The following is a 27,896-nucleotide window of genomic DNA, read 5'->3' on the forward strand; positions in this document are numbered from 1 at the left end:
TTGTGCAAGGCTTTGTCAAACTTTAAACGAAATGCTAACTCAAAAATTGTGCAATGCAAACCAATGTGAATGTAATCAATGTATACTTCATAGTACGAGTAACAGGCTTAATCATTACAAATTGAAACACTCCCCATTATTTTCGGAGACAAGAGAAAATGATAGAATCATCGGATTCAGACATAATAAATTCTGCGAGATCAAGAAATTTTATTTTTATTTTTCAATCTGAAGTTAGTACAAACGCCGTAGTTGATATTGTGCATTTGGCTATTAAAAGTCAAACTTCGCAAGGAATCTTCACAGACAAGCCTTATAATACCAAACGCCAAACTTCAATTCACCGTATTATAAAAACGTAAATGTATGACTTGGATGGAAGGTTTTCACATTGAAACTCATACCCACACCTTCTTATATCTATGTGTAAGGTACTATAGATAAGGACTTCTAACATCAACTTAAACTACCGGTTAATTGGTCGAACGATAATCCGAGTAACCGGTTAGGAAAAAGTGAAAGATTTGACAACACTAGTTTTGTCTATATGCCTGTTATGTTTCTTTGTTCCATATAACGTGGCGTCGTGATTATACATTCCGTCATTTTATATGTTAAATTTTGTATTCTTGTCTTTAAATTTTGCTTATATTCTTTGTCTTTATGCCTTTTTGTGTCTCTTTGTTACATGTTTGTTTGTTTAAATAGTGATTCAGATTATTACGCAACATAGAGTGCTTAACTTTTCACATTTTTACTTGTGTCTGATTTGTGTATGTTGTCGATAAAATGGAATTGTTTGCGACTGTCATACAAGTGAGAGTGTTATCTAGCTATAGCTGGTTCAAAAGTGTTTCTCGATTTTTATATATATTAAACCGTTGTATTTCCAATTTGAATGGTTTTACACTAGTCATTTTTGGGGCCCTTTATAGCTTACTGTTCGATGTGATCCAAGGTTCCGTGTTGAAGACCGTACTTTGACCTATAATGTTTACTTTTACACATTGTGACTTTCATAGATAGTTATCTCATTGACACCTATACCACATCTTCTTATATCTACTAAACCAGGTTTAATCCACCTTTATCTACAGAAGAACATGCCTGTTCGAAGTGAGGAATATGACAGTTGTCTTTCATTCGTTTAATGTGTTTGTGCTTTTGATTTTGCAATTTGATTAGGGACTATCCGTTTTTAATCTTCCTTGAAGTCTTGCAATTAATTTACTTTTCATTATATAGTGATGTTTGAAAATTCTTTTGAACATTTGAAATTATCATTTGGATACCGATTTCAGTACAAACCGCAACTAATTTTTGAATAAAAAAAACTTTCATTGTGATAAGATATCAAATTTCGAGAAGCCAATGCCAAACTTTTGAGGAAAGAAGTAATTGCGACAATCCAAGCACACTACCCTTGACGACTGTAAGCTACCCATCAACATATAAATCCAACCAAAATCATATTAATTGTTCTGACCTTGATGCAAGATTTATGTTTGTTTTTTGTTTTGTTTTTTAACAAGAAGGCTTTGGAATAATGTATCTTTGAACACAGCATTTACTCTTTAGAATTGTATAATTACAGAGTTTAAATGCCATAATTTGTTTCAAGAAAATGAGATGCATGAACAATATTAGGACTTGTAATTTTAGATAATGGATGTTTCGAAGAAATTATGCGAGGAAATCGGTTCACCCTTTTGCATTCAAAAAAGAAGTATCTGTGATGAAAGTCGGAAGATAGCTCAAATATAACAGATCCAATGTACCATGCTACCACCCACACGTCCAAATCTTCTTATTACAAAATAACTTCATATCAAAGACATGATCCAATATTTTGATTGTATTTCGTAGTATTTTATTATTGTACAAATGAGGACAACCTTATCCATTTATGATTCTTGAAATATAAGATATGTATATGTCAGTACCGGTTATTAATTTCTTTCTTGATTGACACGTGTCATATTACAACAAGCCCTCTTGAGACTTTCTTAGAAAATTCCATTTACATTTATAAGGGTTATGAAGTTTGTGGATTAAACACAAATTGATTATAACGTCAGGCAAATGAAAAACGCTTATGTGAATATTAATTGAATATGGTGGAAATGCATTTTCGAAATTACCATAAATTCTGTTCAATAAAATGACGTACATATCTTTTACTATCGCTTCTATCCAGAAGCTTGATGCAAGTATAAAAGTTTCTGTTCTGACCGATAATAAAACATTCTATTCATTCGGAATGATTCTCTGGATTTCCTGTTTGAGTACTGTTATTATTTACATTAGCATCCTCGTCACATGACAAATCATCCATGTCGTCTGAAAAGACGTCATTATAAGTAGTCTGCGTTATCTGAGTGTTTGCATTAAGGTTATTAAATAGGTTTCCATTAGGGCACGGAAGAGGAAAACTTCCGAATGAGTTTTGGCGTCCGGACTTGTAAGAATTGTTGTACATCGAGGCGCCTTGTCTGACATTTTTATGAGGCTGTAGCAAAACAATATATAACTTCGGAACAAAAACACAAACAAGTGCAACTGTAGCACTGATACTAACACACATGCACAACGATGTAACCTCAATCTGAAAGAAAGAAAAAAATAAATATTATAATAGTTATTGTTATGATAATCCATGAGGTACAAACAATTCTTAAATAACGGTAGTTCGAACTCGAAACAATAAACTAAAAATATGATAACAGAAGTAGAATAGCTATATACGAATCAACAATTCAACGATACAATATGACATACTGTGTTACGAAAAGTTTAAGTTAAGATTCTAGTATGCCTTAAAAACAGTCGGGCGAAGGAGACGTCAGTCAATACCATTTTAAGTCGAGATTTATACAGCGGGCTTAAAAGAGGTCACCGATAGACAAATGTTCATACAATATAAGATAAGAAAAGGGTACGAAAGATACCAGAGGGACAGTCAAACTTGTATATTGAAAATAAACTGACATTGCCATGGCTAAAATAAACTAGAGGCTCCAAAGAGCCTGTGTCGCTCACCTTGGTCTATGTGAATATTAAACAAAGGAAGCAGATGGATTCATGACAAAATTGTGTTTTGGTGATGGTGATGTGTTTGTAAATCTTACTTTACTAGTCTTGCTGCTTACATTTATCTCTATCTATAATGAACTTGGCCCAGTAGTTTCAGTGGAAAATGTTAATAAAAATTTACAAATTTTATGAAAATTGTTAAAAATTGACTATAAAGGACAATAACTCCTTAGGGGGTCAATTGACAATTTCGGTCATGTTGACTTATTTGTAAATCTTACTTTACTAAACATTATTGCTGTTTACAGTTTATCTCTATCTATAATAATATTCAAGATAATAACCAAAAACTGCAAAATTTCCACAAAATTACCAATTCAGGGGCAGCAACCCAACAACGGGTAGACCGATTCATCTAAAAATTTCAGGGCAGATAGATCTTGACCTGATAAACATTTTTACCCCATGTCAGATTTCCTCTAAATGCTTTGGTTTTTGAGTTATAAGCCAAAAACTGCATTTTACCCCTATGTTCTATTTTTAGCTGTGGCGGCCATCTTGGTTGGATGACCGGGTCACGCCACACATTTTTTAAACTTGATACCCCAATGATGATTGTGGCCAAGTTTGGTTCAATTTGGCCCAGTAGTTTCAGAGGAGAAGATTTTTGTAAAAGATAACTAAGATTTACGAAAAAATGGTTAAAAATTGACTATAAAGGGCAATAACTCCTAAACGGGTCAACTGACCATTTCGGTCATGTTGACTTATTTGTAAATCCTACTTTACTTAACATTATTGCTGTTTACAGTTTATCTCTATCTATAATAATATTCAAGATAATAACCAAAAACTGCAAAATTTCCACAAAATTACCAATTCGGGGCAGCAACCCAACAACGGGTTGACCGATTCATCTGAAAATTTCAAAACAGATAGATCTTGACCTGATAAACATTTTTACCCAATGTCAGATTTCCTCTAAATGCTTTGGTTTTTGAGTTATAAGCCAAAAACTGCAGTTTACCCCTATGTTCTATTTTTAGCCGTGGCGGCCATCTTGGTTGGTTGACCGGGTCACGCCACACATTTTTTAAACTAGATACCCCAATGATAATTGTGGCCAAGTTTGGTTCAATTTGGCCCGGTAGTTTCAGAGGAGAAGATTTTTGTAAAAGATAACTAAGATTTACGAAAAATGGTTAAAAATTGACTATAAAGGGCAATAACTCCTAAACGGGTCAACTGACCATTTTGGTCATGTTGACTTATTTGTAAATCCTACTTTACTAAACATTATTGCTGTTTACAGTTTATCTCTATCTATAATAATATTCAAGATAATAACCAAAAACTGCAAAATTTCCACAAAATTACCTATTCAGGGGCAGCAACCCAACAACGGATTGACCGATTCATCTGAAAATTTCAGGGCAGATAGATCTTGACCTGATAAACATTTTTACCTCATGTCAGATTTCCTCTAAATGCTTTGGTTTTTGAGTTATAAGCCAAAAACTGCATTTTACCCCTATGTTCTATTTTTAGCCGTGGTGGCCATCTTGGTTGGTTGACCGGGTCACGCCACACATTTTTTAAACTAGATACCCCAATGATGATTGTGGCCAAGTTTGGTTCAATTTGGCCCAGTAGTTTCAGAGGAGAAGATTTTTGTAAAAGTTAACGACGACGGACGACGGACGACGGACGACGGACGCCGGACGACGGACGCCGGACGCAAAGTGATGGGAAAAGCTCACTTGGCCAGGTGAGCTAAAAAAGACAAGCAGACAAATAAAAGTACAGAAGACACAAATAGATAACTAATGTCTTAGCAACACAAACCCCACCAAAAACTTCGGGTGATAGGTTATGATCATTTAACAGAAACTGTAAAAGTAATCCATCACTTTCGGAATTCCCTGAATACAAAGTATTGTTTTATATAGTTAACATATAATATGACGTGTTTAAAAAGTCGCTAACATGTACTTGTCGTGGTGTTTGAGTGTTGTTGGATTTTTTTTTGAAGATTTAAACCCTACCACTGTAAATTACAATCTGTGAAAGAACACACAATATTTCAAGAAGCAACATTTATTTAATGATTATAATTAATATTACTTAAAGATGTATAATTTTCCGACCGAGCGAGGGCTGTTAGTGTATAGGCAATCAAGTTGGTTAACAAATCACATCATTATGTATAGTATCATAAAATGCAATAAACTCCATAATTGTGATAAAGAAGTAAAAAAAATAGAGCATGAATGCTCGAGGTTAATGAAAGCAAGCTCACAGTTCTTATCAGCTAATGCCACGCTAATGAATGTTCTTTTTAAGGGATTAAACCTTGCTGTGGTCTTAACCAAAATGACTGTTCAAACAAAACTATAAAGAATCGTAATTTTTAAAGTTCAATTAGTATTTTATGGCGTTTCTCGTTGTGGCAGAGTTAACGCGTATTAAAACGCTTAATTGTCTACCATGCTAACGAAGTTATAAGTGGCTATATTATACTCATTCACCATAAGCACTGGGAAATTCTTTATTTTTAACTTTTAACATAATAACCGGAAAGACTAATTTAAAGAGACGATAGGTGCCAATAATCATAAAAAAAGGGCGAAAGATACCAGAGGGACTTTCAAACTCATAACTATGCTTAAGCGACGGAAACAATATCCTGACTAAATGAAAATTTTACATATATCTCCGTGTGGTAATGTTCCTTCATTTATTTCACATTAAAGACATGCCACGAAGGTGAATGTACATGCATTGGGAATTACTTTTAATGTTCATTTGTGCACAGTGATATTAATATTTCATGCAGCGAAACCAGCTCTTAATGTATCTTTGATGTGATTTAGTTTCAAGACTGCCATAACAATCCAAACATAAAAACTTTTTAAAAACGCCAAAAACAGAAATAAATTGCCTCAATTTTGTAATATAGTTGTTAGAGTGTGAAGTTAAGTGTTACATACTTACCTTAAAATCACTGCTAGCACCAAAATAGATTGCACCAAACGCAAGCCAAACTATACAAGTGCTATACATTGTAAATGCTATACATTTGGCTTCATTGAAGTTTTGAGGAATTTTCCTCGTTTTAATACCATATATGGTACAAAGTATGATTAAAACGATATTGTATGTCAACGATGCAATAATAGCAATCTGACTTGCTTTACATTTCAGAACTTGAAATTCGGTATGTTGTCTTGTATAAATAGTATCCGGTTTTTCAAATCCAAGCCACGTTAATCCTCCAACAATCTGAACGGATACAAGAGCCATGCAGATGATAATTTGTGACTTCGGACTAGTATAGCTTGGTCGTTTAACCATCGCTTTAATTCCGTTGTTGAAAATTCGATAAATTCTGTTAGTCTTTGTCAACATCGCAGCATATATTAAACATAAGGAAACTCCTAAACCGAGTCGAATGATCGTACATAAGATTATAGTTGGTGTTGCTAGCATAATTAAAGAAGTGCCATATGCCATTAAAATACCAACAAGTAAAACATAACACAACTCCCTCCCAGATGCCATGATAATAGGCGTGTTATTGAACTTTATAAACACAGCTATGGTCAGTATGGTGCTGACGATTCCGAAGCTAGAGAATGCGATAGGTAGTATCACCCATAAACTGTTCCATTCTAGTTCCAGTAAGGGTAATGGTTTACAGGATGTTACGTTGTTGCTTGGTTGAAAGCCATCTTCGCAGTCTTTGCATGTCTTTTCATCCACTAAATATTGGTTCGGTCCACATGGTATACAAATCCAACAGCAAGCTGCGTGTTCTCTTTCTACCTTTTCTTTTTTATGACCAAATGTGCACGGCTCACTACACACAGAATTTGGGACCTCATTAGGGTCACCCTCTTTCCAGTTCAGAAAGCTACTGTTGAGCTTCAATCTAAAAGTATACAAATCTTAGAATTTCATCATTTCAGAATATGCTACAAAATGTACATCTTGAGTATCTTTTTATAAAGAGGACACTTTAACATCACATACATATCAGTATTCACCCCAAAAGCTAACAAAACCTTTAAAAAGTCTTATTAAGAAAAGATATATTTATACAATACTGTCGTCAGGTCATATTGATTCACTTGTAGGGTCTTTTCATCGGTATTTAAACACACTAAAACCAGTTGTTGGCATGACACGGGTTGTGTTCTTCTCATATATTTCATGATGGTATAATACTAAACCCCTAAAAGGAGGGATTGTGCCTGATATTCATATGATGTAGACATGGCTCCGTGTTGAAGGCCGTACTTTAACCTATAATGGTTTAATTTTTAAATTGTTATTTGGATGGAGAGTTGTCTCATTGGCACTCACACCCACCCGGAGGCGTCCTTCAACTGGTCCCTAAACAAATACATGTATGTACACTAGTTCAGTGATAATGGACGTCATACTAAACTCCGAATTATACACAATAAACTAAAATAAAAAAACACAAGACTAACTAAGGATAGAGGCTCCTGACTTGGGACAGGCGCAAAATTTCGGCCGGGTTAAACATGTTTTTTGAGATCTTAACCCTCCCCGTTACCCCTATAGCCAATGTAGAAAAAACAAATGCACAACATTACGGACACTCAGGCTCGTGCAATACCGAATTTATTCCAGTTGATAAAAACGTAAGAATTATATAAAGATTAAAAAAAATAATCTTATAAATTGAGGTATGAATGTCCAAAGTATACTTTTTTAAGTATAATTATGTTATGAATGAATTTTGGATAACCAGCTATTTCGACACACATAAGAATTGTGGATTATCATAATGAATTTTTCACATATTAATTTCTAATTTCTATTAACTATTCATATTGGCATTCTTTCTAGGTTTTCTTGACTACATCTTGTACACGATGCGTCGAATGTTGTTATCAAAGAAAGTACGAGAAATGTTTGGCATATGGCGATTTTAATAGTTCATAACAAAGAAAATAAAAACGACTTTTACACTTCAAACATTTCAAATGAATGTTTCCGTCTTCTCTTAAATTTCTCCGTTCACAACGAAGACATGTTAGGATTCTGATCTGTTTGCTTCGCTTTGTATTTGATACAGAAAGTCTTTGAATAAGTGTTGTACTACAAATGATTGTATGTTACATGTCTTTGTTATTTTTGTCATCGGCTTGTTGTTTCGATGGAGTATACATACCCTATATATCAAGTTAAATCTCATATTAACATCTTTCGCATATTCCTCCAGATTTAATATGAAATTTTAGTTTTTTAATAATTGGGTATATATATGTGAATTTGAGTTTACTTTACTTGTTTAACCCCGCCGTATTTTTGCGCCTAAACCAAGTCAGGAGCCTCTAGCCTTTGTTAGTCTTGTGTGTTTTTTTTTATAATATTTTAATTTTCACTGAACTAGTACATATTTTAATTAAGGGTCAACAGCTGATGCCCGACCCGGGTGCGGGATTTTTATCTCGCTGCATTGAAGACACATTTGTTACCTTAGACTGTTTTTCGCTCTTTGGTCGGGTTGCTGTTTCTTTGACATATTCTCAATTTCCATTCTCAATTTTGTTTTCTCAATTATGACTATAATGTTGATGTTGTGAATCATAATTCACAATTGAGAGCGAAGCTCGAATTTTGCTCGAATCCCCATATGAAATTTACTGACCCCATATATACCGTATTACGTCACTAGCATACTATGTGCCGAATTTATTTTACCGACTATCTTAACATATGAAATTTAGACTAGTGACCTATCAAATTGTAAAAACTAAAAAATACTGAACTCCGAGGAAAATTCAAAAAGGAAAGTCCAAAATCAAAAGGCAAAATCAAAAGTCCAAACACATCAAACCAATGGATAACAACTGTGGTGTTCAGTGAAAATTAAAATGAGCAAGTCTTCGATACTGTTAACATTAAGAAACTAGCTACTTCCATTGATCCTACAAAAACAGATGCCAACAATAACAACTTGTTTATAGGTTTAAATGCGTTTTATGAATTTGTTTCCATCTTTATCATCAATTTCTTCGTCTGTTGAAACTTTTAAGACTTTTTTCTTAGTACCGTTTGGTTTTTATAAAGGGAAGTAACACCACCACTAACCGTGTATGAAATAAGCCCCGTCTCCTTTTTACCTAATATGGAATATAAAGGGACGTAAAACCACTATTAACCGTGTATGAAATAAGCCCCGCCTCCCTACTAACCTAATATCAAATATACACGGTCTCCGTGTGGACGATGTTAACCAATCATATATCTATAAATGTATAGGAGGTAAGATAATATTAGTTACATAGTGATATATTGTTTTCTATTTGCCTAATAATTTGATACTTAGTATACCTTATCAACGTATTTGATTATAGTGACACGACGAATGTCGCATGTAAAGCACAATATGCTTACATTTCCGGGGCACCCCTTGTGATATATTGAAGGGATTCGTATAGCTCAATCGTGTTAGTTTTCCATGTTGTATTTTGTATATACTGCTGTATATTTGTCTTTGATGGTTTTTTTTCTATATTGTTGTCACTTTGTTTTTCGATGTTTTAATGTCTCTTGTGGTACCATCATTTGTCTTTCTTTTGGATTTAATATTATTCGTGGACATTTAATTTTCCTTTCGTCGTTACATCAATGCTACACGTATCAAATTATTATTCCATGTTGTAAAAGTTCAAATGTTATTTTTAAACAAACCTGTCAATCCACTCCCCTATCTTGACATAGCCATACCCGTCAGTTGATAATTTCTGATATTGATAGACGTCATAACGACCAATGCCATCACCTTGACTATTAAATTCTACTATATCACCAGCAATTCCTGAATATATAATTAGATTTCGTAATTTCAGCAATTTCAAAAGTTATTCTTTTTTCTATTACCACTAATCTTCTTGATTCAAATTTGATTTTTTGTTAATATGATAAAAAGAACACTCTTTGAACAGGTTTTATATAAAAATATTTTTTTATTTTACCCTCTCATATACGTATTCCCCATATCTCTCTATCCATATTGTAATTTCATTTGCATACTCTTCTCATTTATCTCCAGGCTTAATCTGATTCGTTGAATATATCATTGTTCGGCCTTGGCAATTGTTTTAGTAAGAAATTCTTACTAAGAATGTAATGATTGGTGTTGCACTTTTATCAAATGAGAATATAGAGTTGATTTTACATCAGGATTCAGTTTTTCACAATATGGTTGTTTTACCCTCCATTCGCATATACGCCTTCTTCAAATTTTCACCAAATATTTGAAAACAAGGAATACAAGTTCGATGTATTCTGCTATTTAAAATATAACGAGGCCCAAGCAAATAATGTAAATAGCCCTGCGCGGTATTAGCTGTTTAATACCTTTTGGTTTTATCTTCACGAAAGTTTTATATTCGTTTTGCTTCAAGTATTTTTTTCACTTTTGAAGGCCGTATATATGTTTAAATCCACCCACGTAATTTATTCTACAGCAATAAGCGAAAAACATTAACAACAGACAGTTATAAAACCAACAAAAAACACTGTATGGCTTTGGACAAGTACACTTTGTTTGTAAGGGTACCAGATCACTAATATGCTTGCTATTCAAAATGAATTAGTACTGCATCTGATAACGTCTGCCTTTTTTTGGTATGATATAGGTTTAAAATAAATATAGTAGTATACACATGTTACTTCTTAAAAGGAGTTGTTACTTGCATCACAATTTACTTGTATACTCGATTTGTGGAGCATGATCTGATTACCCTTCAGGAGCATCTGAGATAATTCCCAGTTTTGAGTGAGATTCGTCTTGCTAAGTTTTTAGTTCTCTGTGTTGTGGTATGTGTACTCTGGTTTTTCTGTTTGTCTTTTTTCTATTTTATCAATGGTGTTGTCAGTTAATTTCGATAAATCAGTTTGACTGTCCCATGGGTATCTCCCTCCTCTCGTTTAGTTGTATGCTCGAGCGGGGCCCTCAATAATGGCTCCAATTTCTATCCGGTAGTTATTAGGTCTTTCCATTTTTCGTGAAAAGACCTTTTGTTTTTCTTCTGATAATAGGTCTTTCCACTTTTCGTGGAAAGACCTTTTGTTTTTCTTCTAATTATTTTTTTTTCTTCTGCCGTCTGAGATGCTTTTTTATTTTACAACATATCGAATGGATGTTTGACCAATGATGTTGTACAGTAATGGGGGTTTCAAAACTCACCCTGTGTGACCGAACACTTATTCTTATAGGAGTTATTGCTATATCTCTTAAACCGTAAAAGATTTTTACAAACTGTTTTCATCAAATTGTTCGTCTACTCTTAAGAATGATTTGTTTTAGTTTGACTGGAGTGATCGGAAGACATCTTATAGGAGTTGTTTCCCTTTGAAAATTTAAGATAGACGATAAGTTGGATAAATTCATACGGTATACGTCTTAGAGGCCTACAGTCTCTTGATATGAAGTCCTTGGTCCATTTGAAGGAAATTGAGGTCAAGGTCAATTTGAAAGGTCAAGGTCATGCTATAAAAAATTTAATTTTGCTTGTTATCGTTATTGAAAAGAAACTTTTACAGTTAATGATATGATATGTTTGCCAAATTACTGTTTCCAATAAGGCGCAACTTCAACCTATTCAGTCGAAGTGTGTTGGTTAACCCTCATATAGGAGTTTTCTCCCCTTATGTATTTGAAATCATTATTTCTCCACAACTATACAATTGATTGACCTCGGACCTTCCGATTTGAGTTCACTGACATATGGCCTTGAATTTGAGGTCAAGGTTGAAGGTCAAGGTCATATTCTAAATTTTGGATTTTGCTTGTAAACTATATTCAAAAGAAATTGTAAAGGTTTATGATATAAGGTGTTTGCCAAATTACTGTTTACAATAAGGGGCAACTTCATAGATATAGGAAGATGTGGTGTGAGTGCCAATGAGACAACTCTCCATCCAAATAACAATTTAAAAATTAAACCATTATAGGTAAAAGTACGGCCTTCAACACGGAGCCTTGGCTCACACCGAACAACAAGCTATAAAGGGCCCCAAAATTACTAGTGTAAAACCATACAAACGGGAAAATCAACCCATTTTAGTCGAATTGTTTTGGTCAACCCTTATAGGAGTTTTCTCCCCTTTTGTATTTGAAATTGGTATTTCTCCACAACCATAATAGTGATTGATTAGGGGTCTTTTCATTTGAGATCACTGTCTGACCTTGAAATTGAGGCCAAGGTCAAAAGTCAACTTGACGTTCTTGATTTTGACCTTTGCTTTAATTTTTTTCTTGTTCTTTATAAAACAAGTCTTCTGCATATATCTATTAATCTTATTTTTTTTTATATCAGTTTGATGTACCAAATTACATCAACAAGGAGTGACCTTTTCTAAGATCTTTTTTTTCTAAATTTCATTCTTATTATCGAGGTGAAAAGACCTTTAATTGTTCTCTGAAGAATTGGTTTTTAATTATCTTATGTATTTTTTTTACGGGAAATAGTGTGATATTTATAAATGTAAGGTTATGAGTAATCAAGTTTTGCTTAGCACACCCTCACTTAAGAGATATTTACTTTTCGGTATATAGTTCTATGATTTAACATTACTGCTGATATGTGAAACATTGCCTAAAACTGGTTCAAGTCTAGTGCGGTAAACACGTTTTTTCAAACTTAAAAGGGCGTTCGTATATATAAGAATCCTTTTGTAAACAAACTGATTGTGTACCTACCTGTAAAAGATACATTACGGATAAATTCCAACAATTCTTGTCTATTTGGTGAGTTCAGTAAAGGACAGTGCTTCATAACTGTTGTACATTTACTTTGGAAATAATTATGGAGCGCATGAGCTAATGCATATACCGAATCAATGACAAATTGCACCAGTCCTTCTTGTTCATATCTATGTTTTGTACAATTGTGTAGCCTTATATTCCCTTTAGAACAGTTATACACTTCTCCCCAGTATTCTTTGAACCATAAATTCTGTTTATTGTTTTTTAATGTCAGATTTGAAAAGTAGTCATCAAATTCTGAAAAGAGAAACAAATGCAACGTAAAATTTCTTGCATCAAAACCCTTTCTTTTTTAAAAGTAAATATATGAGCAAGTAAAAATTGTTTTTGGGTGGGTTTTTTGTCTGTGTTACGTTCCCTTTTCACGAATGTGAACTACCGAATTAGACTATTTACCGGGTTTGTAATGGAATGAGCAAAACGACGGGTACCACATGTGTAACATGATCTGCTTACCCTTCCGGAGAACATGATATCAGCCATTTTGTTTGGTGGGGTTCATGTTACTTAGTCCTTAGTTTTCTATGTTGTGTAATGTGTACTATTTGTTATCTGTTTGTCTTTTTCTGTTTAAGCAATAGCGTTTTCAGCTTATTTTCTATTTATGAGTTTGACTGTCCCTTTTTAGTATATTGATGTTTTCTCATGATGATACAAACAAAACCTCATCTTTTTGATATTGTATAATCATCAATAACAACATAGTACTTAATGTGCATGAAATATTTGCCACTGGAAGGTTAGCAATGAGAAGGATCATCTTTTTCCCAGGAGTTCGACTCTATCAATTCCTGCTATTGCAAACTTACACTAGTAGATTAATTACTAAAGGAAAGTCGGTTTTACAATGTTTGGCATTCTAATTTGACGCAGAGGTCAAGTGAACATATATGGCATAGATATCATTATTGTTATTTCGTTTAATTTTCTTCTGTTTAATTTTTCTTCCTTAATCTAACAATTAATAACCAGTCCTGCTCAGATAACTATCCTTCGTTTGACCTAGTAGTTTCATTATTTCTCCTAGCAATGCAATAGCCTTCTATCTATTGCTTAAGGCTATATTAAAAAAAAACTAAATTTATTGTTTTGTCTGGTCTATTAACGCTCGATTTCCTTATTTGATTTTCATGAAGACGCCATCTACTAACAAAATACACATAAATAGTACATGCATAATATCTATCTGAATATTAATTGGATTTTTAAAGTGAGAAGTTAAGGAGATCATGTGAAATAAGTGGGTTAATTGCACATAAATTTCTGAAACGTATAAGACGTCTGTATTTGAATAATAAAGTGTTAGCCATAACTGTATAGTTTGCTGGTACATACAATGTTTCTCGGTATTTTTGGCTAGATTTCTATATTTTGAAATATGTGTGTATTTTCAACCCATCTGTGTAATTAATTTAATTATTCAGTGCCTGCTCATGGAAAATTAAGACATTGCTGACGTTAAACCTTTCACAAATACATTCGTCATAAACAAAAACTATAGCATTACCTCTAATGTCGGATCTTTTCGGAAGTAAAGTGATTGCTCCTTCTGCCGCTTGTTCCTGGCCAACAACTGGATGTACTTTAGCTCCCCAGCTATCACTAGCAAGGAACCAGAGTTCGGACGTTTTGTTTGCATGCATGACTGCCTCCAGAAGATGTTTTGCATTATCTTCGTTCACAAACATTACTATCACTTTTGCTTTTTTAATTTTTAATAGGTCATCAACTGTTTCTTTAAATAATTCTTTCGTCGGGTCACGTGATATGACAAAAGATTTGGCGATGCATATTCCTACAAAATAAATTTAAAAAAAATAACTTCATTTCTTTCAACTTAAGGAGGTAGACCTAGGTTAAGGGAAATAACTCTTAAAATCATCAGTACGTTTGTGTCAACCATTTTCAAAAATATATTCTAAGCTTCTAGGTTACATAGATTATTTTCATTCTGTTTCAGGTAAATGCTTAAAATACATTGATGAACTTGACTTTTACAAACGCTTAACTGATTTAAAGAGTTATCTCCCTGAACCAAGGTCTACCCCCTTAAGTGATTTCTCATATTAAAGTGTCAAAACTATATCAGTTTTGTGAGATTCAAAGACCAGTGCTCTATCTTTCCCTTTGATAGTATACTGAACGACTTTAGAAACGCAACACTCATTTTGTTGTTTTTTTCTACCAAATCTTGTTTGATTTTCTTACAACTACTTTGCATGCTTATCATCATACTTCTTTCTCCGTACAAAAAAATCAAAAACTGACTTACCTGTGGTTATTGAACATAACGAATTTTTGAAGTGGCACGAATTTTTTAAAGCGAAATTTTGGACCCATAAAAGATTGTTTCAGTTGTTTTGCTTTGTGAAACAGTTCTTTCAATCCTTTGCCTCACTTAAACCAGTTTAAAAATGTTGCATCTCCATGTTGCCAAGACTGAGAAACAAAAAACTGAATTACCCCTTAAAAATACTGCAAACATTAAAACATAAACGTGCTGTAACCATACTGTATGACTTCAGAAACTCGTCTTACTGTCCTTCCGACAACGATACAAGTAGACAAGATTTGTTGCTGGCAACCAATGAACAGATAAACGTTTAGTGACAATAGAACGTCAACAGAATTTGATTACGCAACGTCATTTGCCAGACATGTTTACGGCCGGGTCTGTGCCGCAACGTCAACTGCTAATCAAATTGCCGAGTGCCATTGAGTACAGATTCATGCCATACATGTTTCCAATCAACTGAATTGCCAAAGAATAGACTGAAGGAAAACCTTAAAAAGCACTCAAGTTCGAACCGCATAATTGCCAAAACCAATTAATGGGTTGAACAAATGCAAAACCAGGAGGTGTAAAACAAAACCCAAAACATGTCAGACAGAATTTGTTGACCTTTCTGACAATTATTTTGGCGTTTGTAAAATGCAGTCATCGCTTTTGACGGGGACACATTCATTAAAATATAACACAAAAATAATCTAGTGTTGCGTTTCTAAAGTCGGTCAGTATATGATAATACGACATATATTGACAGTGTATAAATCAATTGAATTGGGAAAACTAAATAAAGGGCTAATTAATTCGGCAGCAACATACAGGAAATGCATAAAACATTTCCGAATTATAGATATTAATGAACACCTTGCAGTTTTAGGTTTTTTTTTCTCGAAGAAACAGCAATTTTATTTGTGAACTTTAAGTCGTAGCGATGGAGTGTTTTATCGTTGATCAAAACTCATTCCACAGTGTAAATTCACATCGGCTCTTTCATCGGATTAAGCAAATTTCGTTTTTGGTTAATGTCGAACATGACTGCTAATCTAACAGCATAGTTACTAACATCGATATTTGTATGTTGGTACTTATTATTAACCTTTCAAAAATATATACAATATGTATATGTTAATTTATTACAAATGATCATGTTGATTGATTGTTGGTTGCCTAACATTCAGTAGCAAATATTTCAATCATGTTCAGGACGAGAGAAAAAAAAACGATGCATTCAATTGGTAGGTCTGTAATAGAGGCAGTTCGGGATAAAGGTCTGGAAAACTTGGACCACCAATGGAATATAAGTTTATTATGGATATGAACAGAAACGCTGACTTGCAACATGCAACCTACTGACCACCCAAAAAATTGTTACAGTGGTTTGTAGCGTGCAATGACCGTGGCCAATCTCTCTACACGAGGCTTAGGGTTGGACATCCCTATTATGACCGGACGTGGCCATGTACTCGTACATGTATATTCCGCACAGCCAAACGAAAGTCTTACTTTTGAAAGGATTTCCATACCAGACGAAAATTCGTGATCATATTGGTATTTTCATTTATATGTTACGTAATCTTTTGGTTCTATCCATAACCATATAACTGACAAAAATGTTGTTTTACATTAGATTTATCTTCAAAAGGACTCATTTATGAAACTTTCCTTAATCTATTACTGAACGTACCTGATTTTGTGGCCCTTTCCTTAAAAGCACCAATTCCTTTGTCACCATAGTTGCCTTCATCTTGAATAGTTATGACATAGTTCCAACTAAAATATTCAGCAATATCAACCATAGCTTGTGCTTGATACGAGTCAGGGGGGACAACTCTAGAAAAGTACTCATATCTGCTTTTATCACTAAGATCAATACTAGTAGAAGCATAACTTATTTGCGGTATCTGAGAAAAAAAAGAACAAAGTAATTTATGGATGTTAATACGACAAGGAATGTATTAAAGATATTTTCTTTTCATGAAAAACAATAAATATGATACAATCCATGGAGTCTGATGCTCGCTCAGTTTGAAATAAGACTCTTATGATTAATTGATTAAATTCTTAAGATCGTGTGTTTTACTCTGGTGATTAATTGATTAAATTTAGATTAAATTTCAGAATTGAAACATGATTTATCAGGTTAATGGTATTTTTTTTATGGAAATCAGAGCGATTTCGACACCGCAAAAATATAAGTTATATGAACATAATCAACTAAAAATCTTGTATAAAATTTATACTTTTGGAGTCACTGAGGCTGTCATAAAAAACAAGCAATTAATGCAATCTTGTCTTGTTTTATGTGTAATTGTGTTAGTATGATAAACAGTGTGGTTTATGAAATGGTGATGACATGATCATATTTCAATGATCACAATTTTATACATGTATTTAAATCCATTAGCTTTGATTTACAAAAGGAATGCTTATAATGCATAAGTATTACTTAATTCAGATTTAATGCAATGTTTGCAGTTTATTAGTCCAATATCAAAACGATCAGATTCCAGTGAATACTAACTTTTGAACTGATTATAACTCTCACTACGAGAGAGACCATTTTGTGCAATATGATGATGCTACCATTATATATTTTGACAATCAGATATTGTATCCAAATGAAAAACCAAATGGCATAGATTCGCAAGGAGTGCTTAAGGTGGTACCCAACACTTTCACTAAATTTAATTTGGCTCGTTTAATTTTCATAAAATTTTGTCAATGTATTTAGTTTGACATTTTAACAAAAATATAAAAATTTTAAAAATTTGGACTAACCGTTTTGTCAGAAAAAATACACTGGTTATATAGCAATTTGACAAACACCAATTTTGATCATTGAGAAGCTTGATATTTCTTCTACAACACAACGTAATTAAAACGTTAAGCTGAATTGACAGAGTTATCTCCCTGTAGTGTTAGGTACCACCTTAAGCGGAGTATTCAAACTAAATGAAAAGGAACTTTACTGGTAAATAGAGCATTCACAACACATCACACAGCATAGTTTTGGAAAATTTATTTTACCCTAAAAATTACTCTCGTTTTTTTCTTTTCCTTTGGAATGAATATGAATGTGAATAACTTAACAACAAATACCTTTATAGATACAATACAATTGTAGGGCATATATTTATATCAAAGACCGTGAAGTAATTTGAAGGACGTACGATGACATGCAGTTGTTTACATCGTTCTTTGGTCCTTGTTGATAGTTGTTGTCCCATTTGCAAGCCTTCCCCATCTCTTTATTTTGATATGTTCGTATTAAAATACTGTTCATCATGATGTTTCAAATCTTAGACTGCGAAATTTCAACTTTCATTTTACAAAATATCAACCGAGATGGTGAAAAGTACTACATGTATCAAGTGACATGTTGAATTATTTCAACTATTGCAATTTACACTTATAACGTTTCCAAGTAATCTTATTCTGAATACAGAGGAAGTAAATTAGAACTATATATGTGCGAAGAAACCCATGATTGTTATTGATCGCCAACCATCAAATGAGTCTAATGAATAATTCACATGTAGAAACTCTAATTAAAGTGATTGAAATATTTTTTACTGTTGAAGATAGAAGTTATAATTAAGTAGATAAAAACGATAACAAAAGAAGATCTGATAGAGACGGGGCAGTAACTAACACGCATCAGGATCTTCCAGAAAACTAAAGACTATAAAAATAATCAACTATTAAACTAGAACTATGTATTTAACTGTCAAGTTGCAATTGAAATGGAAACCATTTTAAGAATCTTGTCTTAAAGAATGGTTCAGCTTCCGTTATCTGTTTTCGATCTTACAGAAGTTTAAATAAAATATACTTTTTGAGAGGAGAGGCCAAAGATATAAAATGCAGAGGCGGATTTAGGGGGGGACAGGGGCCCGCCCCCCCTTTTTGGGAAAAAAATTGGTTGCTTATATAGGGAATCACTGAAGCGTGACTCGAGCGGGCCCCCTCTTAGGTCAGTCAATGGGCCCCCACTTATGAAAATTTCTAGATCCGCCACTGAAATCGATATTCAAACTCATAAATCAAAACAAACTGACAATGCCATTGCAGAAAACAAACTGACAATGCCATTGCAGAAAACAAACTGACAATGCCATTGCAGAAAACAAACTGACAATGCAATTGCAGAAAACAAGCTGACAATGCCATAGCAGAAAACAAACTGACAATGCCATTGCAGAAAACAAACTGACAATGCCATTGCAGAAAACAAACTGACAATATCATTGCAGAAAACAAACTGACAATGCCATTGCAGAAAACAAACTGACAATATCATTGCAGAAAACAAACTGACAATATCATTGCAGAAAACAAACTGATAATGCCATTGCAGAAAACAAACTGACAATATCATTGCAGAAAACAAACTGACAATGCCATTGCAGAAAACAAACCAGAAAACAAACTGACAACGCCATTGCAGAAAACAAACTGACAATATCATTGCAGAAAACAAACTGACAATGCCATTGCAGAAAACAAACTGACAATATCATTGCAGAAAACAAACTGACAATATCATTGCAGAAAACAAACTGACAACGCCATTGCAGAAAACAAACTGACAATGCCATTGCAGAAAACAAACTGACAATGCCATTGCAGAAAACAAACTGACAACGCCATTGCAGAAAACAAACTGACAATGCCATTGCAGAAAACAAACTGACAACGCCATTGCAGAAAACAAACTGACAATGTCATTGCAGAAAACAAACTGACAATGCCATTGCAGAAAACAAAGTGACAACGCCATTGCAGATAACAAACTGACAATGCCATTGCAGAAAACAAACTGACAATGTCATTGCAGAAAACAAACTGACAATGCCATTGCAGAAAACAAACTGACAATATCATTGCAGAAAACAAACTGACAATGCCATTGCAGAAAACAAACTGACAATATCATTGCAGAAAACAAACTGACAATATCATTGCAGAAAACAAACTGATAATGCCATTGCAGAAAACAAACTGACAATATCATTGCAGAAAACAAACTGACAATGCCATTGCAGAAAACAAACCAGAAAACAAACTGACAACGCCATTGCAGAAAACAAACTGACAATATCATTGCAGAAAACAAACTGACAATGCCATTGCAGAAAACAAACTGACAATATCATTGCAGAAAACAAACTGACAATATCATTGCAGAAAACAAACTGACAACGCCATTGCAGAAAACAAACTGACAATGCCATTGCAGAAAACAAACTGACAATGCCATTGCAGAAAAGAAACTGACAACGCCATTGCAGAAAACAAACTGACAATGCCATTGCAGAAAACAAACTGACAACGCCATTGCAGAAAACAAACTGACAATGTCATTGCAGAAAACAAACTGACAATGCCATTGCAGAAAACAAAGTGACAACGCCATTGCAGAAAACAAACTGACAATGCCATTGCAGAAAACAAACTGACAATGCCATTGCAGAAAACAAACAAAAACGACGAAAACAATCAGTACACAAAACACCACAGTTATATAACTATATGATCTAAATATGATATTTGAAGTTCATTGTGATGATTTTAATGAAAAACAACGATGAATGGTGTTCTTTGAATACTGTTCATTGTGTATTGTGGTGTTGAATATTTGTTTGGAGACAAGGGTCTTCTTGCTAGCGGATAACATTTTACTTTCATTTGATAACTGAACAAAGTTTAACCGTTGAAATAGCTTAATCAAGTCTATTTTATTCAACTATGCAAACTTTCATAAATTTTAGTAAGTCTTTTAAACAAATTGAACATATTTCATTGTCGAGCAATATGTATTATGAACTGTTTACTTATGTTTACTCGGTTTACTCCAAATAAATTTATGAAAATAGTCTATTCTGGGGTGTTCTTTTTACAATGGCGTAGGATCTTATGCTTAAAATTGCTAAAAAATATTCACATCTATTCGAAAAACCTTCTTCATTGTTTAATTAAAAGATACATCAACTGTAAAACTCATTTTGAAAATATATTTTATTGTAAAGCAATATATGAGATACATCGGATAAAAATCGACCTTATGCAAATAAGTATCAATACATCTGCTAACCTAATTCGGATTGAAAAAAATGCAAATACTGTTTGCAATGTTTAAATTTATACTGAAAGTGTCTAGTTTTTATTTGTAAGGAGGTTTTGGAGTTTTACAATTTAATATTAATCAAGCATACTAGGATATCTGCCGAATATATGGATTGTTTAACATACTAATAGAAAGTATGATATACGTGTTCATGTAACACCACTCTGTCAATTCGACTTATTGAGGAGACTCAGTCCCCAAGAGGATCATTGGTTCATTAGCTGTTACTGAAATGCTTTTAATGATACGGCTTCGCTGTACATGTAAGCTAATTGGATGGAGAGTTGTCTTATTGGCACTCACACCATAGTACCTTCATATATGTAATAGTATGTTATAATACTAAAACGAAGGTTGCAGATTTAATCTAAGACATTTTTGGCTGTTATTTTCATACCCTTATTGATTGGTTTTGGTGCTTCATAGCATTTCATGCTAATTACTTCTAGACATGCTTTCATACGAAATGAAGATTTATCCCAGAGAAAAACCCACTTGTACATCGGATTCACCACACGGATGTCACGAGTGCGATTGCTGTAAGATATAAATATTTCGCAAATAGAATTTTGTACGTAAATAAGTGGACAGGTATTTCGGAATTTTCATGTACTTCGTATGGAATGACGTTAATGTTGATATTTTACAACACACAGATTTTTTTTTCACAAGAGTTATCTAAATATAACTTCAATGTTTTGTGATCATAAACGTCCATCAAAAAGAATTTTATGAAGCACAGCCATCAAATCTGTTCATCAAAACAGACAATCTTTCACTTTCCACCGTGAAATATGGACATGAAAACATTTTTTCTCTCAAATAATTAACTTTTGTTTGCATTTTTCAGTCAGTTTTCTTGTACGTCTGTCACGATTGTTTACACAGTTTTCCCGCTTAATCTCAACAATTGTCTTGTTTATTTCTTGCCGTTACTATTCTGCATATCTTTGTATCTTCAAATCTTATTGTTCCGCATAGACCCTCTAATTTAAATACTGCCATAAAATCCGTTCTACTAGCTATATATATATATAGGAGTATTGTTTAATATAATTTTTAATTGAATAGGGAAGAAAATATATCGTCATGGTTACCGTCTCATTGTCGTATACCCCAATACTCCTATTATTGATACACACATACATATACTCATTTATTTATCGTAAATATTAAAATGTTCTCAGGGAGCTGTAGTGCACTTCAATGAGACAGCTACCAATCAACACAAAAAAAACATACATGTAGAGGTCTTTAATTATAAGAGATCATATCAAATGTCATGCTCTTCATCGTGCAGAGTCTAAACGTAGTAATTAAACAAACCAAAAACGATCACATAGCTGTTTCAATATCTTAATCTAATATGATGTAAGGCAAAGAAAAAGAATGGGGAAACAATATATAAAAAGTATGTTTAAACTAATGGCAATACAGATAGTCTTGGTATTTTGTTATAATTACATTAGATGTATGTTTCATTATAATACGTTATTCTGATTGGCTAATTGCACATCACATGTCATTCCGAAAGCAGTTGCATGAGACAATAACATTTCATTCATGATGACACGAGGTCCCACAATTAAGTGCACAGGTGAATTAAAAAATTTAACTTCATGAAAATCGTGTTTTTATAATCCTAGCTAAAAAATGTAATTATAAGTATTGAATGCTTCTTTTTGTAACTTTATAGGGTTGTAAAAGCGTTGACCGTGCGTACATTTTTAGAATGAAGCGCTTCCGCGCTTCATACAAAATGTACTTCGGTCAACGCTTTTACACCCCAATAAATTTTACAAAAAGAAGCATTCAATTCTTAAAATCAGAAATTTCTAAATAACAATTTAAATCTTTACATAAAAACTTTAATTAAAACTAGAAGCAAAAATATTTGTTTTTTGCATCAATATAATTATTTTTTCCTATCATGAAGCGATTGAAATATATTCTACAAATAGCATGCTAAGTATAGTATATGAATAGAACTTCATAAGACGAAAGAAACAATTATATCACTAAATATGCTGCTGAATTAAGCCAAACTAATTGAAATATTTGACATCTGAATCTTGTACAAATAAAACTAGACACTATCAATACAAATAAAAACATTGATTTGTAATGAATAACATGCGTCTTAAGTTTCTGGGATTAATAGTTGAAATGGTGTTTGGTAGATCTCTATCTATTTATTTCTTTACGCATCGTAAACTACTAAAGTCAACATATTCATTAAGCGAGTCAATGGTCGAGTAAATAGAAAGCAGATTCTTAATCCTTTGATTACCGTAACTTGGTTTGACAAGGCAATACTTCAGATCAGACAGACTGCATTGGTTTCTTAAACCCAAAGACGAAATTGATGAATAAATAACGAAGACAATCGGAACAAGGAATTGTATGCTTGTAACAGGTTTTGCTCCAAAGTTCATCTGCCATTTTAATCTATATATTGCTCATACAATTTGTATTCAAATGAAGACACCAAATGTAAAACTTTATAAAAGCGAAACCCAACTTAATACATTGTAAGTTAACTGTTTGTGTCAAACCTAAGCTTTCTGAATTCATTCAGAATTTGCCCGAATTTAATGTTACAAATTTAAGAAAACGTTTCCTATTTTTGCAAAAAAACAAAATCCCATAAAATTTGCGATTTCAAAACCGTATAAGCACTTTTTCAGAGCATCATTTCCCGTCCGAATTTAAAGATAAAGGTAAGTAAGTAAGTAAGTAAGTAATTATTTATTATAGTGACATGTGTATCACAACATACATTTATACAATTATATACATAGCAATTTTATATTTACACCCGGCCCTTTGGACCTATATGTCACTTTAAACAATATGATATCGTATCCGAAAACGTAAAAATTTACAAAATAAAAATACAGAATTAGAAGTAAAGTTTTTTTTTTCTATGAATAAAAGCCGAATTTACAAATTTTGCAGTTTGAATTTGACAGTTTTTTAATAAATGGATAAGTTTTTCGTTATTGTCACTAAAATTGTCTAATGCGGCCATAGGTAGAAACCTTTGTCTAAGTTTGTCATAACATGGACAGTTTAAAATAAAATGTTTTTCATCTTCGATCTCTTGCTTTTCACACAGTACACATATTCGTTCTGGTAGCGCTTCGTTACGGAACCTTCCAGTCTCAATGCGTATAGGAAGAATCCCACATCTTAATTGGGAAAGAGCCGATCGTTCTTGTTTAGATAGATTAGATATGATATACTGTTCTAGTTCGTAATTTTCTTTGAAGGTCACAAATGTTCGTAGTTTCGGTGACAAAGCAGATTTGTATTTCCATTCACTTTCAGTATAACATAAAAGTTTTTCTTTAGCTTCTTGTATGTCCACTATTTGTTTTGTTTCATAGAGGTTACTTAAACCAAGTTTATTAAAGATGTCCATAACTTGTGTGCACCATAATCCATTATTCTTATACTCCCACTAGAAAACTTTTTTCGTGAGTCTCTCGTCGTCCATAAGAATGAGACGGTTCCATAGGCGTATCATATCTAACCAATGTCTTTGCGTTGGTGGTAACCAGCCAAGTTCACTGTTTAATGCTATAGTAGGTGCAAACCGATGTAAACCACAGAAATATCGTACTGCTCTGTTTTGTATCATATCAATGCCATGATAAGTATTGTAGCCCCAAACATCAGAGCAATAATCTAAAACAGGGCTGACACAGAAGTTAAACACAGTTTCAAAGGTTTTAAACCCAATTTCCTTGTAAGAATGAACTTTTGAAATAGCAGCACCAAGTGCTCTACCACCAGCTTTGGCAAATGCATCCGCTGCAGCAGTATACTTAAGTTTCTCGCTAAAAATAACGCCCAGGTACTTGTACTGCTCAACGATTTGTAGTTGTTCATTTCCAATTTTGAATGTTGAACTGGTCCGTGGAATACGACCTTTCCGGAAGTGCATAACACTTGATTTTGCACTATTTACGTTTAATCTCCATTTCTCACACCATTTATTAAGTACGTCAAGAACAACTTGCATATCGCGTTCATTTTCAGTCACTAAAGCAATATCATCGGTGTACAACAATATACTGATTTTTTCGTTTTCTACCGGGATACCCTTGTTTAGATTTTTAATCTCAACAGCTAAGTCATTAATAAAGATTGAAAAAAGCGTCGGCGAAAGGTTGTCTCCCTGTCGGACACCATTTACACAAGGGAACCAGTTCGTTTGGAATCCGTTTACACGCACACAAGACTCAGTGTTAACATATAAACTGGATATAGCATTTTACATGTAACCATCTATTCCATTCAATCTAAGTTTGTACTGCAACAAGTTGCGATCAACGAAGTCAAATGCTTTCTGCAAATCAACGAAAGTTACAAGGATATAATACTTTACTTATACAAGTCCGGTTGCTTAATAATTTCGAAGGCTAGATTGAAACACATGCGTTGGTGGTCTATATTCAATTATATAATTGAACTGGGTGCATATTTGAAGCCTCGACAGTTATGTTTCTTCTGCCATAACATTTGTTTTAAATGAATTGTTTATCTGTGCATTTTTAATTAGCATCCACTTCAATCAACTTCGAACTTTATCTTGCCTTTTAACTTTTTGATTCAAACGTCGTACTTTGTTCTTTTTTATATGAATTATATGTGGTGAAATTATAGTTATTCCCAAAGATGGATTTGGTTACTACTTTTAGGTCCGTGTTGGTCATATAGCTCTTCACCTGTTTTGTTCTTATACATCCTTGGTTTTCAAATATTCGGCTTTCGGCGTTCCAGAAAAGCGCTTCCGAGACACATAAAATTTATAGTGTTGTTTCATTTTTTTTTAGGCTAGCAGTAATGACAAATTTTAAAACCCCTTTATGAAAAGGGCATTCGTATCACACATAAAAAAAGAATTTGAGCGATATGTCCCATTTACACAAAAAAAAATCGGAAGAACTGTAACATTCGATCATATATCAAAAGTTTCCAACTGTAATAATTTATTCAATTTTCTATCCTTTGTATATATGTATGGGTTTTCAACTGTATAATGTCTTTTGAGTTGAGATGAATAATATTGATACCCATACGACAATAAAGTTCTCCCTTGATATCGTACGATTTAGATAATATGCTTTGTTGATCTCAATTACAATAAAGTGCATTCTTATAGCATGACTGGATATATTTTTTATTATTATCTAAAACTTAAAGGATACTAAATTGCTCACAACTTCTTGTATATTGATATCGCCAAAGGGGGACTTAAAATTACAAAAATACAAGTCAACTCCAGGAACGGATATTAAAATGTGGAAAACATTGAAGGCTCTTCAAAGCTTAATAAAAGAAACATATTCCCTTTCTAAACACAGCTTGCAAATGTCATCAAATATTTTTTTTCTAAATCGATTAAAAAAAGACAATCATTCAAGTTTAATTTTGGTATGAAGATACTAATAACACAACTATGCATTCACTTGGAGGCTCTTAACAAACATTATTGCAGTTTGTACTTTAGTCGAACGCTTCGTATTGTGTTTTCCTTGTTTTATATATAAGGTTTCAACGTTTAATCTAATGTAATATGTTGTATTGCGTTGCTAAAATGTACTTTACTCAGATTTATATAACGTGGGAGAATGTTTCACAATGCTATTGGACACTCAGATCTTAGCAATGTAATAATACTTGTAATGAGCATTACGACTGGTGTTCTAATAGAGAAAGAACTGCTTGCCCTTCATATCAAAATTAAATTTGACTGATTTTAAAAATTTGAGTTCACTCGTTTTTTTTTTTTTCGCGAACGTATTGCTCAATCTGTAAATAGTTGTTGCGTGTATTTTTCATGTATCGTGATTTTTTTTTCTTCCGTAGACTTGTATTTTAAATAGTCTTGAGATACCTTCTGCGTCATTTTACCATATCATTACCCTGTTGTATGTTCTTATATATAGCTATCTACCTTTTACATTTTGTTTCTATTTTCTTCAAAATTATGTGATTTTCAATACATAAATGCAAAATCGAATTCAAATAAAATACTGTTTTCCATAATAGTAGTATTGTATTACACTGATTTCTTTATGGGCAAAAATGTTAATTTCCTAAAATATAAAACCTTCAAATAGTGCATTTGAGACGAACTTTATAAAAAGTATTCTAAACTGACAAGGATGCTTTGTGATGAAAAATGTTTAAAGCTTACGTTGTCAAATCGGATGATAGAAAACCATAACCGATGTCTGTTTAAAGCATTCTGATCATACCACAACGATCAAACGTTCTGCCTAGCAATGATTGAATTGTATATGAAGAGATTTTCTGTTAATTTTACATGTAACATTAAAATGCCAATAATCATTCAGGTTGCTGATTTCATTCTGTTATTTTGATGCTCTTTACTAAAATAGAAAACATACAATGTATGATTGACGTGTAAAGCAATTTGATAACACGATTTAAAAAGCTGTACTAATATTTAGAGTTGGATGAAGTAGTAGTAGAACGAATGTTGTTAAGGTTTGTATTATTCAGAACCATAATGGCTTAAGATCTTCTTATGCTCTTATGTACATTTCTCAAATAATCAGCTTCAACTTATTCAAATTTGTAAGAATATCATCAAATTTGTGCTT

At 33.0% G+C, this 27,896-nt stretch overlaps 1 protein-coding gene across 1 annotated transcript in view; it reads right to left on the reverse strand.

Moving 5' to 3' along the window:
- Positions 1–1,890: 1,890 nt before the first annotated feature.
- LOC134727520 (metabotropic glutamate receptor 6-like) overlaps positions 1,891–27,896 on the reverse strand; it is a 57,294-nt gene continuing 31,288 nt past the window's right edge. Inside the window, exons 2-7 of the mRNA XM_063591904.1 lie at positions 16,816–17,032; positions 14,352–14,639; positions 12,779–13,081; positions 9,763–9,889; positions 6,028–6,964; positions 1,891–2,605 (exon numbers count right to left, since the gene is read on the reverse strand). Coding sequence (XP_063447974.1) covers positions 2,252–2,605; positions 6,028–6,964; positions 9,763–9,889; positions 12,779–13,081; positions 14,352–14,639; positions 16,816–17,032 — 2,226 coding nt within the window. The 3' untranslated portion in view covers positions 1,891–2,251. The remainder of the gene's footprint in view (positions 2,606–6,027; positions 6,965–9,762; positions 9,890–12,778; positions 13,082–14,351; positions 14,640–16,815; positions 17,033–27,896) is intronic.

The sequence above is a fragment of the Mytilus trossulus genome, chromosome 1 (assembly GCF_036588685.1).
Source record: "Mytilus trossulus isolate FHL-02 chromosome 1, PNRI_Mtr1.1.1.hap1, whole genome shotgun sequence".
Classification (NCBI taxonomy): domain Eukaryota; kingdom Metazoa; phylum Mollusca; class Bivalvia; order Mytilida; family Mytilidae; genus Mytilus; species Mytilus trossulus.